The sequence below is a fragment of the Rhododendron vialii genome, chromosome 1a (assembly GCF_030253575.1).
Source record: "Rhododendron vialii isolate Sample 1 chromosome 1a, ASM3025357v1".
Classification (NCBI taxonomy): domain Eukaryota; kingdom Viridiplantae; phylum Streptophyta; class Magnoliopsida; order Ericales; family Ericaceae; genus Rhododendron; species Rhododendron vialii.
This window is the reverse complement of record NC_080557.1, coordinates 69359-86327: the sequence shown is the minus strand read 5'-3', so window position 1 is coordinate 86327 and position 16969 is coordinate 69359. Positions and strand designations below refer to the sequence as shown.

General features: G+C 38.1%; 1 protein-coding gene across 5 annotated transcripts; it reads right to left on the bottom strand.

Moving 5' to 3' along the window:
• Positions 1-1662: 1662 nt before the first annotated feature.
• Positions 1663-16219, bottom strand: LOC131323512 (lysine--tRNA ligase-like). Of its 5 annotated transcripts, XR_009199200.1 has the most exons (18): positions 16033-16127; positions 15872-15947; positions 13867-13935; positions 13573-13738; positions 13354-13447; positions 10508-10593; positions 8637-8755; positions 8495-8551; positions 8243-8368; positions 7858-8140; positions 7641-7737; positions 7183-7339; positions 5428-5571; positions 5273-5341; positions 5040-5183; positions 4792-4843; positions 3080-3157; positions 2370-2746 (listed from the first exon to the last, which is right to left on the bottom strand). XR_009199200.1 is itself a non-coding variant. In XM_058355351.1 (17 exons), exons 1-17 carry the CDS (start codon positions 16080-16082, stop codon positions 1899-1901), a joined length of 1845 nt encoding a protein of 614 aa, XP_058211334.1. In that variant the 5' UTR covers positions 16083-16219; the 3' UTR covers positions 1688-1898. The 5 variants fall into 5 exon arrangements, 4 of the variants coding, with proteins under 4 accessions (XP_058211357.1, XP_058211334.1, XP_058211348.1 ...); XM_058355351.1 differs by lacking the exons at positions 2370-2746; positions 3080-3157 and adding an exon at positions 1688-1954 and having other exon boundaries at positions 16033-16219; XM_058355365.1 differs by having other exon boundaries at positions 2370-3157.
• Between the last annotated feature and the right edge of the window lie 750 nt (positions 16220-16969).

Genomic DNA, 16969 nt, shown 5'->3' with positions numbered 1-16969 from the left:
TCAATGGAATATGGTGGCACACGAATCAGAAACCCCGTTCTTTTTGTATGTTTCAGTATTTAGACTTCCATTATACCTTCATGTGGTTTCTCTCTTTTTCGATGTATAGGCCATAGCCTTAAGAAGAGTACAATTTCTTTTCTTTTTTCTCAAAAAGTAGGCTAGCGTAAGGCACTTTCTTTGTAAAATACCTCACGGAAGGTTAGTGTTATTCACACAAAGAAATTGATCATGTGATTGTATGACCTACCCACTCCTTTTAACTGGTCCCCACGTTTAGAATATCACACAAGAGTCTATAGTAATTCCCATCTTAGATCTTATCTAACTGGAAGGAGACTTTGAGAGACACGAGTTGTGGTGGTAGTGTTTGTGTCTGATTATGAGAGTGAGAATTGACTTTGAAACTTGTATGGTATGGGTCCCCCAATAATCACGCGGGAAGTCCTCGCCCCTCCGCTGCCTGTTCCAATCTGGACGGAGCAGCTTTCAAGATATAAACCACTCCCGTTTTGAAAATATTGGGCGCAACTTACTATCGAATTTTTTTGGTTAAATAACCAATTTGGAAGGTCTATAAAATGATTTTTTAAATTTTATTATCAAAATAAAAAACCGCTTTCAAATTGTGGGCCCAATTTAGTCGAATTCATGTAATTAGAAAGAGGGAGGCAGTAGTGCGTTCAGCTTAGCATATAGTGAAATTGCCGACTCTCTAGGTTTTCGAGCAAACCAAATCATTTCAATATTATATCAAACCTAGCCAAAACATACACAGAACAATAAGGGGACACTATCGGTCCCAAAATACAAAACTAACAAAATAAAATAAAAAACAAAAAACAGAAAGAAAAACAGGAAAAAAAAAAACCCCGCATGGAACCACGATGCCAGAGCCGGACCCATCGAACACACTCGTGAGGAGGGGTTAGAGAGGCCGAAGTTGAGAGGCCAGGTATGAACACGGAGCAAGCCCTTCTGGATGACCCGCCGCTCCAACTCTAACTCTTCCCGCCGCAGACTGGAGGTAGAAGCCACTGCAGACGCCGTCTTTGTCTTCGGTACTCTGATTCCAAGAAAAACCATATCTAAAACCCTAGATCTGGTTCTTGAGTCTAAAAATGGAGGGGAGAGTGAGAAATCTCAACTCCCAAAGGAGAGAGTCTCAATCACCTCACAACCTTGAGCCGGGCGAGTGGAGAAGGAGAAGGAGAGGAGAGAGGCCAGAGATGGGGGATTGAGTGGTGAGGAGGAAGGAAGTGGGTGGGGGATGGGGCCGAAAGAAGGGGGGAGGCGGGGAAGGGGAGCAACAGAGGGGGTGGGGCGGAACCCACCTCGACTCTCTCTCTCTCTACCTTGCGTTCTCTGGATGCCTTTAGCGCCGACTCTCTATTTCTGTTATCAGATCTTTGGCTTCTCAATTATCTATCTCCTCGAGCACAGCAAGCAGTTAATTGGGCGGCTAAATCCCATTACAAGGCGTATATGCCTCTTCTTGTGCTCTAAGGACCATCAAACCAGACCAAAACACAAACAAGCACTCACCAAACACAGATATTTTATGTGGTTTAGCAGAGCAGACCAAGCAGTTAATTGGTTGGCTAAATCCCATTACAAGGTATCTGTGCCTCTTGTTGTGCCCTTAGGATCATCAAACCAAACCAAGACGCAAACGAAGCACACAATAAGAGCAGATATTTACGTGGTTCCCCAAAATCAGTACTCCACTGAGGCAACCTGAGCAATCACACTATAAATGGATTGAACAAGCTTTACAAGGGTAATCTTTCAACTTCTTCACTCTCTCACACGCGCTTTGGATTTTTTCTCTGAGAAACCAAAGTATCCTTTATATGCCAGAGGAAGTGTTCCTATTCCATTGCACGCCTAGACAATAGTTACTCCAATGGAGGCAGAGGTGATGTGCAAATGGGGCTGAGAGAGACTGAAGAGGCTGCGTGCATGTTAGTGAAATGCATTTTATAATCATTTCCCAAACATACAAAATGCAGAAGTGCATAATGAAAATTTTTGGTACCCCAAAACCAAAGAAGCTCTTTGCTCTCTACATGGTTTGCTCTGTTTGAATTTTGTCAGGATTCACCAAGTATTGAGTTTCATCAGATACTGCACTATTTGCATACGTGTTCATATGCACCGATATTTCCCTCCCATGACTTAAAGTTAAAGAGCCCACTGGTAACAGTTGCTTAGGAAGAACCAAAAGCAAGTAGTGGAGAAGGTTTAGAGAAAAAATGGTATCAATATGTGGTTTTGCAAAGAGAAAGAAAAGTGTCTGATCTACCAAAAAGGCGGAAACAAATAACAAGGTACCAGCAATGATAGAGAAATGCAGAAAGCAAAAGAAATGAAAGAAGGAAAATAAACTCAGTTATTTCGCAATAGCTTTTCCCAACTGTCTCAAACTAGGAACCATATGTAGATTTCCTTTCTCCTTTTCTCCCTTAAATTTAACGCATACGCTTAAACAGTGTCAGGAATAGCTTTTCTCATCACATGATGCAAGCCTTAATCAAGCTCAGAAAAAAACAAATAGCTGTGAACACATAAGAGAGAATACAATACATCCAATGTCCAGTTAAAATAAGGATTTGCAATTGCAAACAACATCAAGTGAACTGAATACTAAGAGGACAACCATAACTCGGAACAGAGTTGAAGAATCGGAGCACCAGAATTGTGGAACATGGCATGATTTTAACATCTCCATTCTAGGCTGTTGATACTGCCAAACAAAGTAGATTAGCATGATGTCAAAAACTAACAAAAAATCTCAGTTAAAAAAGTTATTTTTGACAAATGAAATGTTATCAAATAAGCAGACACTTGCTCTATGGCAACAGATGTCACCTGTTATCTATATCGTACTCGGGCGGCATTCCCTTTATGCCTTTTTGGTAATAATATCTTTACTTATCCAAAAAAGAAGTTATCTATGTCATTTTATTACCTATGGTACGGTTTATTAATATTACACAAGTAAATACATTCGTCATGAAAAGAAGTAGACACGGGCTCCCATGCTCTCTTACACAACTAAAACAGATCACCACCTTACCATTTCCTTTCTAGATTTTCCTTATCAAAATGGTGGAACATGGCATGATTTTACCATCGCCATTCTAGTCTGTTGATACTGCCAAACAAAGTAGATTAGCACAATGTCAGAAACTAGATTTTCCTTATCAAAATTTTTTCTTGTCAACAATTTGTAATAAAGGAAACAAACAACAACAAACTCACAATTTTCAAGGAATGGTAAACTCAACAGCTTTACAACTAAAGTAATAGAAAAGCGACCCATGGGTAAAAGTCCCAATCTTCTAAATAAATAAAAAAAAGGTTTGATGCCTTAAAAGGTTTCCTTTTGCAAGAACAAACACTTGGGTAAAATTAAATAGAGGTAAAGACCCAAATCAGCAAACATCTTCAAATATTACGAGTTGATGTCTTCAAAAGATTCATTTTGTAGCTAGAGACAATTGGATAAACATGAATATTTTACCTTTCCATATTATAGAAAGATGAAGAAAGCATGTTAGGCTATCCACAGTGGTATAATCAAAAGCCAATTGTTTTTAAAGTTAACAATGTTGTGCAAAAGATGGCTCACAGTGATATAATCAAACTTAGCAACATCCTTAGAAATAATCAAATTTTGGGCTTTGGATAACCAAAACTAGCAACTTTTTTCAATAATCAAAATTTGTGGACCCCACACCACATAAGTTAACTAGTTCCAAAATTTGCATACAAGCGTGTTTCAAAAATTTGCATACAAGCGTGTTTCAACTGGTATTTTCTTCTTCTCTTCTTCGCCTACTCTACATCTTCTTCACTTCACCCACAAACTATTTCTCTTTATTTCCCTCAAAAAGTGAAGCTCATATCTCTCGATCATCTACAATTCAACCCATCGTCGCCGGATTAAGGTATTTTACTATTTTTTTCTGTTTCTATTTCCCCCCCTCCCAAAACAAAAAAAAAATTCATAATAGAAGGGAAAAAAATCACCGATTTTTACTCAAAATTAAGAGAGGGAATCGATATATTTTTGCCCAAATAAAACGTAAATGGAGAGAAAGTGAATGACGGAAAACATTGGGGGAGAGAGAGAGAGTGAAATTGTAGTAGACCTTTATTTTGGTTATGGACTAGAAGTGATCATTGTGAAGCTCAACATTGTTAAGCTTAGCAACCTCTTAAGTGAATAATCAAAAGCTGATGTGTCAACTTTTGGTTATCCTTTTTTGATTATACCACTGTGGATGGCCTTAAGACCTGAATCTTTAGGAGTATATGGGGAGAAAAAAAGGGCCAAAAATAAATTTCTACAAATCAAAAGTGAGTTGGTCAATTAACTATTCGTCAATTTAGTTCCAAGATTCAACATGTTACCCCTCTTTAGTTCACCCAATAAAAGTACGAGTCGTACTTGCGATACTAGAAATGATTTATACATCTACGTGTGAATGCATGATTATTTTCTCCTCTGCTCAGTAGTTCTTTTTTTGGTTATATTTCAACCTTGATAAGCTTCCAATAGTTCCCCCTACGCCTTGTCTCAACAAGCCTAAGCCATCCTTCAAATTACCATATTCAGGTTTCACAATCCCCAAGAAACCTCAACATCCTCTTCCTCTTTATTGAGGTCCACAAATGCTCACAACCCTTGGAAGATATGTTGTGACCATCAATTGCCAAGACCATTATAGCAATCAGCCCAAAAATCTATACAGGACGCAAGCTTGAAGACATTAGAATATGTACCTTTAGTAGGACTTTCATCCTGGGGTCTCATGGCTGGAAAGAGAAGAACTTCCTGTTGCCCCCCGAGAAAAGGGAAAAAAAACATTAGCTGAAAAGCTTACCAATAATGACTTAAAAAATAAGATGTGTTAAACTATCCAGATCCACTCAAACAGGGCAACGACCACACTGCGAAACCAACCTAACTAACACCACAGGGAAAGGAGGGGAGCAAAAAAGACCACAGGACCACACAGATAAACGCAAACCTTGATGTTCTGCGAATCTGTCAGCAGCATAGTTAGTCGATCGATCCCCAACCCCCAACCACCAGTTGGAGGCAAACCATACTCCAGAGCCGTACAAAATGTTTCATCCAAAGCCATTGCTTCATCATCACCTGATTGTCGGTCCTGAAATGTCCACCGATCAACATTTCAGTCAAGAACAGAGCAACATGGGTGCAATGCAACTAGAACTCAATTACTGACATTATTGATACCTTGAGTTGGTCAGCGAATCGTTGCCGCTGTACTACAGGATCATTTAACTCTGTGTATGCATTGCAAAGCTGAAGTGCCCAATACAGATGGTCAAAAGTATGTATTCAATAATATTCAGAAAATAACTCAGAACTCTTCAGCTTGTATAACCTACTTCATGTTTGTTGATAAATAATTCGAAACGTTCAGTCAGGCCTGGTTTTGACCTATGCCACTTTGCCAATGGACTCATTATCTCTGGATGGTTAATGATGAAAGCAGGGTTTACACATGTCTCCTCCAGAAAGTGTCCCACAAGCTGCACTTAGAGAGACAATATCATTAACCATAAAGAACATACAAAGCCAGGTCATATTTTTAAACTGAAGCATTGAGATTGGGAAAAAAATCTAACAAACAGAATAAAAAGCTAAAAAAAGACCAGGACATCGAATATTTCGATTAAAAAAACAAAAAACTGTAGGACCTCTCAATTTATTCCTAATAGGAGATAATTCTACTGCTATAATGACAGATATTTTGAGAGGATAGGATAGTGTTACTATGAGACCTCGACAAGAAACAAAGTAGGCCTGAAAGACCACAGCCACAGTGGAGAGAGAGAGAGAGAGAGAGAGAGAGAGAGAGAGAGAGAGTATACGTCTGTGGGATTAATATATACAACACAAAAAATAAATGAACTTGATAAGCATCAAATCACACAACAATAAATCAGACCATCAGAAGAATGGATCATTTATGGAGCATGACATATGAATCCTCTATTAGCCATCGACTAGTTAACTCCCAAAATATACCTTACTCTCATCTTTCATGGTACAGGACTAAGTTCTATGGTGAATTTTTTTGGCATCAATAAAATGTCAGAAATGGCATCAACAAATAGCTACTTTAATAGCCACAAAGACAATAGCAAGTGCCAGCACAGTTTCTCAGTATATGTTTGCTTAAGTTTGATCCTCTTCATAAACCTAAAGGCTATGCTCCCAAGTCCCAACATACCATTCAAGCTTAATAGGAGTTCAAGATTTCAAACTCATGAGCTTGAAGGCCAAAGTGCGGATCGGACATTTGGCACGTGTTGCACACTAATCCAAACAATTTTTTTCTTTTTAATACTTTTAGATTTGGACATTCTTAGGACACTAGAGGGACACACCTACCCATCACTTAAAACACAGATGAAATAAATCACAAGTTAGAAAAAAAAAAAAATTAGCTTGCTATCAAGTGCTAGTATAAGAACAATAAAATTACACCAATTCACACCTTGTCCAGGTAATTGTTAGAAAAATAGATGATATATGGTTGTCTATAAGGTATTGATAATGAACGGTTGGATGTCTGCCATACAATTAATGGTAAATAACAGGTGGTTTGTTTCATCATTCTTAATGGAATGCATTTATTAGCTGAAAAACAACTTACTGTACGTGTTACCAACACGGGTTTTCATAACCAAGTGTAATGTCGCGTTATCATTAACATCTCAAAGGAAAGATTGCTATAGTTAACAAATGTACGCACTGAGACTGTGGATCCCGGCACACTAGCAGTACTTTTAGTCTGAGAGAGTAGATGGAATATTGTTTGTTGTGTTCTGCATGTAACTTTGACTACTGGAGTACTTGTTTAGTCAAATTTATGTAGTACTAGTGCGAGATCGATGTCTGTGTTTCCATTTTCACACTACCTCAGTGCAGCATATCAAACTATAACTATCCCATTTCAAAGTTGCACAAGGGGGAGGGAGAATGGGTTGCCAGGGGACGAACTATTGGCCTTAATGAGTCTCAAAGCGGTGCCCTACCAGTGGGCCACAAGCGGTGCTCAAAAAGCATAACTATTTGTAGCAGTTAAAATGAGATAACTGTTTTGCACATAAATAAACCAAAGGCAAAGGCCTTACTTTATCCAGCAGACGAGTTGTCGTTTGGGGAGGAGGGCATTTAATGTCATATTTCTTACATGCATCTGCCAAATATACGTTAGCTTCGTCACTTGAAAGATTCTTTGGTATGTTGAGATTCGCCATCTTCTCCAACTCTTCAATCATGTCAATCCTCCTGCAAAGGCCAGATAAAAAAAAAAGTTTTCCGAATGAGATTTTTCTCAACAACGTAAAGGCGGCATACTAAGTTAACTTACCACTGTGGACACCTTAGTATTAGTATTTATGTTTATCATCATCATTTGTCTTGTTCAATAAGGGTAGTTTAGACTTTATGTTTCCTTTGGGTTAATAAGGGATTACTATATAACCCAGTGGTGACTTTGTATAGTTCTTTACCACTTTCACTCTTTTGCAATACACATATTGGTTTCTCTCTTTCGTAATAAGCACAAGCATCGAATACTTCCAGAGACCTGAAAGGGGGAGTGAAATCAATATCAATCGGATCATTATCCAACCCCTTGGCATGATACTTCAGTTTATAGCCACCTGTTAGTTCTTTGACCATCCCTGTTTATGGAACATTTTAGCATTATAAAAAAGTGAGCAAGCTACATACTCTCAAAGAAACTTCAAGGGAAAAAAAAAAAACCAAACCCAGAATGTTTACATCCTAGAGTTGTCACTTACCACTCAACATTTTCTCTGTAAGCTCCATCAAGTCATTATAATCAGCAAAAGCCATATAGAACTCACATGTAGTGAACTCAGGATTATGTGTCAAGTCGATCCCCTCATTCCTGAACTGTTTTCCTATCTCATAGACACGGTCCAGTCCACCAACAACTAGCTCCTTCAGATAAAGTTCAGGTGCAATACGCATGAACAGCTTCATGTTGAGTTCATTGTGGTGTGTCACAAAAGGGCGTGCAGCTGCTCCCCCAGCAATCATATTCATCATAGGAGTTTCAACCTTAAAGTGAGGGAATCGCATAATAAACCAAAAGAAAATAATGTAACTTCGGTAAGTTCAGGATAATCAGCAAATAAGAACCAAAAATTTACAAAGCTTTACCTCCAAGAAATCAAGATTGTCAAGAAAGCTTCTGATATATGAAATGATCTTCGCTCGGGTCCTGAATATATGTCTAACCTCCGTGTTCAACATTAGATCCAAGTACCGTTGACGGTATCGTGTTTCCTAGCATGAAACAAGATGATTTCAGTAGCTACATGGAGATGAAGGGAGGAGAAGAGAGAGAGAGAACTAAACAAACAGTTACATCATGACCAAAATGAATAAACCTACTCAAATAATATTCGATACCTGGTCCTTTAGTATGTAACTCTCTGGATTCCGAGCACTTCCCGGGGCCCATATATCCTTTATAGAAAAAACACAATCATGTAAGAAAAAAAGAATCACTGACTAAAGCAACATTGAATGTGCCAAAAAAAAATCTGAACACCTTCACAGTGGTATTTTCTGAACCAGGTCCAGACTTTTGCCTTGGCATCATATGGAGGCAATGGGACAACAATACGAATGATCGTGGAAAAAGACTCAACTCTCCTCTCTTACTTTTTCCTACAGAATGGCCGGAAAAAGGCATTAGCAAAAAAACAGTAATGAAGCACGCTTTATTGAGCATACAAATCTAAACAATTTGTATCACTCCAGCATCTAGTGTACAACGATCTTAAAAGCATTTTGCATTGACAACACAAAAGAGACATGATGGAGAACGTTTACAAGAAACGGACCAAGAAACGGACTGAACAGTGAACATACTCTCTCAGTATCTACCAAATGTAACCAGAGAGAATGCCTTTGTATGTAACCAGAGAGACCTCACATGAGCTCAACGGCGAGGATCAGGGGCAAATGACCCTTTTTCTGCCAATGGGACTTTAGGGTGCACCATTTTTTCTAGTGTATAACTTTAGACTGTTAATAGTTAATACCATTAAAAACACATATATGCCAATACCAACTTACTACATACTAGCTATTATAGGTGAAAACTTACCTGTCAAAAGCTCAATTCTGCATTAAACATTAAAACTGCCAGTATCTATCATGACAGATACACAGATGATTGCCAAATAGGAAAAGAGATACCTCTGTACTTGTTTTCTGGTTTCTTAATATAGCTTTCGGTGGTGATTGATATGTACAAAACTACAGAAGAAAATAGAAAGGAACTGGGTTTTCTTTTTGTTCATTTGATGGAGGAGAGACTTGTACAGTAACATGTTCTTTTTTATCAGCATAATACTGTTAGCTAAGCCCTGACATCACCCCTTAAAAAATCCCTAAGCAGATACGGGCCTAAGTTGTGGCAATAGGGGCCATGACACACCTGGCTGGGAGAAATATATGATGGTTGAGAGCAAGAGACAAAATTTCTTATCCCATGTGGGGCAATTTCCTTATGATTCCACACTCCATCAGGTCAAATGGATACACGTACACCTTGAGGAGATGTTAATGACCAACTTTGTTACCACCCATGATTTGTTAGAATTAGAAATTGGCCACTTCTTGCATCTTTACCCACCAACGTGAAACTAAACACAACATTTAACTTTTACATTGATTTTGTTCAACTTGTGAAGGACCCTTACTATCCTCATTTGGAAATTGGTCCAACTAGAGTGAGCTTCACTTGTTTACAATAGGCTCTTTAGATGTGGGATGAAGGTGCAAGGACAACTAAAAGAGTTGGCACCTCCTTACACTTCTAACCAGCAATTTATTGATCAATGTGAAGATCCAATAAGTTTTACAAGAATTTCTTCCAGTAAAGGTAATACACACCACTTTGGATTTTCATCTTCTCCTTTACATAGTTGTAACGGTGAGAGGTCCATACAATGAACGAGATAGCAACATGTCAAAGAAATTTCAAATACATATTCTACAATCTACATTCTCCTTTTTTTTTTCGAAATTCTCTCCCACCAGCTTTTTCAATTTGAATTTGGGCATAAGCCGATGTGGCAAGTTTAAAACCATTGATGATATAATGAACCTCTCCATTACACCCATGTGACGGAGAGGATCTGGACCCCAAACCTGTAGTCCTAAATTGAAGCCAATTATAAGCTCTCATTATCTAACAAACCAAATCATCACTAGAACCCAAAGTTGTATCTAAAGGAGTCTCAATCCACCGATCAATTTTGTCCAAATATGCACGAAAGAATTTGGGAGAACTTAAGAAGATATCATTTATTGGTTGTGGGTTGTGGCAAATTAGTCCCCTTTCCAGCAATGAACAAAGATAAATAAGCATCACAAAAGTGATATTTATTTGACAAGTCAAGTGTTCCAAACCTGGATATCCAATAACACCAACAACATCTCCCCGCTTAACAGAAGAATGGAACTTGGAAAATTCAGTTTCATCCATCTCGGATGTCCTGCAGTCGTTGATGTATAGTTAATATTTTGCAACGCATTGAAGCTACTGGCTAGTATAATCTATTTCACTGGTTGTAAAAGATAGACAACTTCAGCCAGATAAATCCAGATAGAAAAAGCAACAAAGACCCAACATTCTTAAGTGATTAGTAGGAATTGCAGTTGTCAAAGTTCACGTATGTCAAAATTTGACATTTTAATTACTAATCACACTTTTGCAGTTGTCGGTAATCTTGAATTGATTAGTTTGGTTTGAATGGTGAATGCATTCTCTTTTCTTTTTTGGTATACCAAAACTAGCTATTACTAGATAAACATTATTAGTTGAAAGAAGCAATAGTGGGAGCAGAGGCGCATAGAAGTGTACAAGGTAGCAAACGCCTACAGGAACGTCTATGTATTCATATTCACTTTATTGTAAGAGATATTTTTGCTTAGTTATAGTATGAAGGTTAAAATTGAAGAATATTAGAGGTTAGTGCCATGTTCGACTTGTCTTTCTAAGGTAAATAACTGTTTGTCGAATGTTAAGTACTAGGAGGCACATTAGTTGTGTTCCATTTCCCCTTTCCAAGTTAGAAAATAACATCTCTAGCACTTGTGTTTTCCAAACACCCTACAATTTCTAACTTGTCCTCTTCTTAAAGTGAGTAGGTCTTGAAAATTTGTTGATTGCCATAAATTCTCTCTTCCTTGATAGCCTTTCTTTTATTCTTGCATATCTTGGATACTAGAGAAATTCTATTCCAGTTGGGGAAGAGCTTCTTTCTCAATGGGAACGCAGTTCTAGCAAGTTTCTTGCTTTGAAATGTGGACTCATGGTACCAGCACAGAATCTCATCCCCAATAGACAATTCCAACAAAGGGTGCATGGAAAAATTCTTATTTACAGGAGTCAATTATACACACGAAATGCCTGCTCCCTGGACAAGAATAATGAAACCACCCAATTACCATATTTGACCCTATATAGTTACTTGCTTTCCCTTGAGCTTCTACCAACCTACATCAGCATGATGTCCAAGAAAAGTATCTCATGAACATCTTAATTTGTATGTCACAATGAATCATCCTAAATAATAGTTCAGTGATTCTCCCTAAGTTAATATAATTGATTTCATGTGGATGGCATTAGCATTAGTGACCTACTGACCTACAGGTCTTACTAGGCCTGTGTCGCCTGTCCACCCAACCTGACCCGACCGAAAACAGACTGAATGGACGGTTCCAATTACCTTTAACGGTCAGATTTGGGTCCAATATCTGGGATTTTTTGCGTGGTCGGTCGGGTGTCGGATGACCCGACCCAACCCGGTCAACATTTAAGTATAAAATGTAAAAAACCATAATTTCCTACCCATTTCTGTGTTTCACTCCTCTCCTCCCCACCAACCCCTCCCCCATTTCCCGTCCCACCCAAATCTCTCTCTCTCTCTGACCTCGACTCAATCGCTCTCTAGAGCGCTGTGGCCGTGGGTGTCGTGACTCCAGCGATCGATTGTGATACTCTACACTCTACAGTGGTACGTCTCTCTCTCTCTCTCTCTCTCTCTCTCTCTCTCTCTCTCTCTCTCTCTTTATGCACTGATTGTCGACTGTATATGCGATTTTTAAAGTGTTTTTTTGCAATTTGGTGCAATTTGTGACTGTATATGGCTTTGGGTTTCCGCCACAGGTTCACAGTTCACCGATCCCCTTTGGGACTTCTCCTTCTAGTTCGAAATCAGAAACTCAACTCAACCCACCGACCCGACCCGACCGAACCCGATAAATCCAATCCAAACTCAATTCGGTCAGAACCCGACCAAAGTTTTGGTCAGTCTCGGGTGGACATTTCAATAATTCGACCAAAGTCATGTCGGGTCCAACCCGACCCGAACCCGTCCAAATCCGACCCATGGACAGGACTAGGTCTTACGATAAGGGGACGTCAAGTTGATAAATAAAACAAGTTCTACTCTCGCCCAACACAGCAACTACAAATAATTACGCAACATCAATTTCAACTTACTGAAGAGCTAACCAACTAGTAGGACAAAGTAAAGCTTCAGCCCATGGCTTCAAACCCTACGTGGCATAGAAATGGAAACTTTTGGCATGATCCTTTGATCCACCCAAGATGTCAAAACGAAGTGTCAAATCCAACATGGATTTGGTTCCACGCCATTTGCTTCAGATTCACTATGCAAAAATACTCGGAATTCAACATCAAGGTTGGAGATGAAGGTTTGTTGATGTCAAATTTGGAGATGCCAAAATGCAATTAAGCATGTGCAAAAATGGATACTAGATAAGATTGCACAATTTTAAATAATGCAATGAAGTCCCTTGATTATAAAAGAAGAAAACGACGAGTTCTGCATAGTTTTCATCAATAAAAATGTCAATCAAAATGGTACATAAACAAAAGTGGAGCTCACAAAACAAGGCCACTTAGAAATTGCACAATTTTAAATAATGCAATGACGTCCCTTGATTATAAAAGAAGAAAACGACGAGTTCTGCATAGTTTTCATCAATAAAAATGTCATTCAAAATGGTACATAAACAAAAGTGGAGCTCACAAAACAAGGCCACTTAGGACTTAGCAATACAACCCCTAGAGAAGACATAGATGAAACATATTCGTTCAATAAAATTTGTCGACAAAAACTAAAAAACTAATCATTTACATTTGTAAACTTCAATAAAAATGATTACCATTACAAAAAGGGGCATCATATAACAATATTGATGAGGTAGTAACAATGATTAAATACCTCGCATCGGCCATGACTTGAACTTTTGCACCACCACCATGTAAATCATAAAAGAACAGTTTTGATGAAGAAGATCGCTTGCTCATGATTCGCCCTAGCAAAAAACAAATATAATTGAGATCATTTACAAGGAAACATGATGGTGGATAATAGTACCCTACATAGTCAATCAGAAAATACAATAGAGCCCTATATGTATTCAGATAACAAATTTCATACCAGCCAAAGATACTTGAACATCTTCAAGATGAGCACCATTTGTAAGACTTTGATAATTCTCTATATATTCGAGGATTGAAATCGAAACATGGAATTTGTGAGGATAGGGATTACTCCCAGCAATCTTCAAAGCTGCAATGGCTTTAAGCCTATTTTCAAAGTATTGCTGCATGCAAAGAATCAGTAAAGTTCAACAAACAACTTGAGGCATGTGGTACAATATTTATGAAAGAACAATTCTCAAGTCTTTCAAGCTGAGAAAAATGCACAAATAAGTAATAAGAGAAACTTTACTGTTGGATCCATGTCCTCATCATCTACCATTTGGGGCTTTGAAACCTGGGAGTTTGACACTGCAGCACCCTGGGGGAGTGTCAATATCATCAAAATGCAGACCAGAAATTCAAGATATGCTTAGTAATAACAGTGTGATAAGCCATGTTGTGCCCAATACAAGACAAGGGGGAACATGTAGGGAGGCACCTTTTTTTAAGGACAATCATTCTGCTTATTCTATAACGACCCGTTTGTTAGACGGATAAGGTTTTGGATGGATAAGGAAGAAGGATGGATAAGAGGTGGATATGTTATAAGGGGGGATTAGTTAAGGAGGGGGATTAGATTATACTTGGTTTGAGTAGTAGTTGATATCTAAGAAGGACGGACACGTCTACAAGCCTTTCGTATCCATGTCGGACACGTATCGGACACGTACACGTTCCCGACACGCGTCCAACACGTGAAATTTAATTATTTTTTCTGAGTTGGACACGCTCCGACGCGTACCCAACACGTACTCGACACGTATCGGACACGTTTTGGGTGGTTATGTAATTTTTAAAACTTAGAAATGGAGTAACAATGTACTATTTAAGATATGAACCAAATTTAAAGCCAATATCAATTAACTTGACAATGAAAACACAATCCGCTATTCTCATATTTTCATCGGAATTTTCATCTTTAATTTGGAAAAAATAATTTTTTTTACATAATATTGAATTTAGTATATAAATATATTTATTCATTTATGTACTTAACGTATCCCCCAACTTGTCTGTGTCCTAGTTTTTTTGAAAAATAACGTGTCTGCGTATCTGTGTTATGTCGTGTCCGTGACCCATATCCGTGTTTCTTAGGTTGATATAGGTGGATAATAGTAGGTGGATAAGAGTGGATGATGTATGAAATTACCTGGTTGCCCTCATTAAATTATTACATTGGGAATACAAAAAAGGTTTGAGGGGCAATTTGGTCTTTCTCCCCACCCAGATTAGCTTATCCTAGGGTTGGGGGTAGGATTAGCTAAGGCCCCTCCAAGGGCGTGAGCTCTCCCCCTCGCGCTTATCTCCCTTCCTTCTCCCCCTCCATCCCTTATCCTCCTCCCACCCTTCTCCCCCTGCCCTTAGAGAAACAATATACTAATGGATTTTATAACTTTTTCAAAATCAAACACTAAATCCACCAAATCTAGAACTGCCTTCTCAATATCTATATTTAATAAAACTCCCATACCTCAAATTTTGAGGGCCATTCAAAAAGGAATAAAGTTATGATTAAGAACAGTTTTTACAAACTCAAATCGAGTTACAAAAGTCCCTACTCCCTAGGAAGGTAAACCAATGGGGATAGGATTTTCCTTGATATCCAAAACAGCATGGTGCTCATTTTTCAGAAAAGTAGTGCTGGAAGCCAGCAATACTTAGTGAAGTTTTGGTGATGACAAAATACCAAAATGGCATGCAGGTAATAAAGGATTAATATTTCTTTTAGCTTGATTACGTGGTTTCGGAGTTGAAAAGGTAAACAACCACGAAATAACAGTTGAGGCCTTGCTTGTGGCATGAAGAGGAGAAAACTAAAAAGAATTACTAGAACGAGATAAGAAAAATTTATACTAACATGGAACTGAGAAATTTCACAGACACAATAACAACATTGCCTAATATTCACCCAATTGAATACAAGGAATTTTGATTAAATAGGAAAAACAAAAACCTTTCCGTATAAATATACTTAAACGACCCCAAAACCATATGAAAGACACTACATACCACGATTGAAATCCTAAAGATCCCTCACGAAAACCCAATTTTAGTACACTCTCCCAGATGTCAAACTCTGAAATGCAAATCTATCATCCACTTGACGAATATCTCTAATGACTTTTGCTCAGGAAGTCCTAATTCTAGATTTGATAAAAGATGTTATTCCAATGTTCCTTTTTCTTTTCCGGCTTACCGCACGGAGCATTATTTTCGCCAATAACCAACAGAAAGCAGAACGTATGCACCCGTACCTGCTTAGCCTTTTCCTCTTCTTTACGCCTTCGTTCCTCTTCCTTCTGCTTATTCTTCAACTCTCTCTTGAGAGCACTACCACCAGAGAAATTAAATAAAATCAAGTTTCCATTAGATTACAGATATATGCTCATATGCGTACATTAACGGAAAACCTTACTTTTTGCTGAGAACTTCAGAGGCACCGCCCCCATCTTGTTGATCCGACATTGCTTTTGATGTTCTTTACCAGAGTGAGCCGCCGGGGTTATGTATTGAAGGTAGCAGAAGGTAGGGTTTTTTAGGGAAAATGCTACCTGCTGTGCACAAGTCACAACACAGATTCTACGTACGGTGTTTACGCACCGACGTGGCTTCTGAAGTGGCACAGTCTGGGCGGGACCCATCACTCTTATTTAGAGCATCGCAATACTAGTAATCAAAACCAATAATCCTTGTCAAAAAAAAAAAATTTCAATAATTAAAATGTGTCATGTCAGTATTTGATTATCCATTTAATCAATACTGAAATTTAACAATCTCTACTTCCACATTGGTTATTTTTGCATCTCTAACTAAAAAAACCCCCACAATACACAATGCACATCTGTCCAATCGCAAATGAGTTTCAATCACGCACCCGACCACACTAAATTATTCGTCTCGAGGAGACGTTTTCCAATGTGGGGTGTTTTTAAATTATTGAGTTTTGATTATTGGTAAAGTTGTTAAATTTGATTATGGAATGAGTGGAATTTGGTTATTTCCTAAAAGACTTATAACTTTGCTTATTACAATGTGAGATATTTTTTTTGAGTATCGTTGTTAAATTTGTTTATCCACATCCATTTACTAATTACAATGGGAATGCTCTTAGTGTGGATGTGCGCTTAGGTATGTATTTGGGGTACAACTGTTGTGTAGCAAATTTTGGCCGTTCAGATATGTTTGGACGATCTAGATTTTAAAAAAGTTTCTCTAACGAAAAATTTAACTTTTTCGGAGAAGAATTTGAACGAATTCTGACCATTTATTAAAAATTAACTTGTAGACTAGTAGTACAAAATCTTTATGCACAACAATAGTTGGCATTAAGCCATTAACAAAAATAGTTTTGA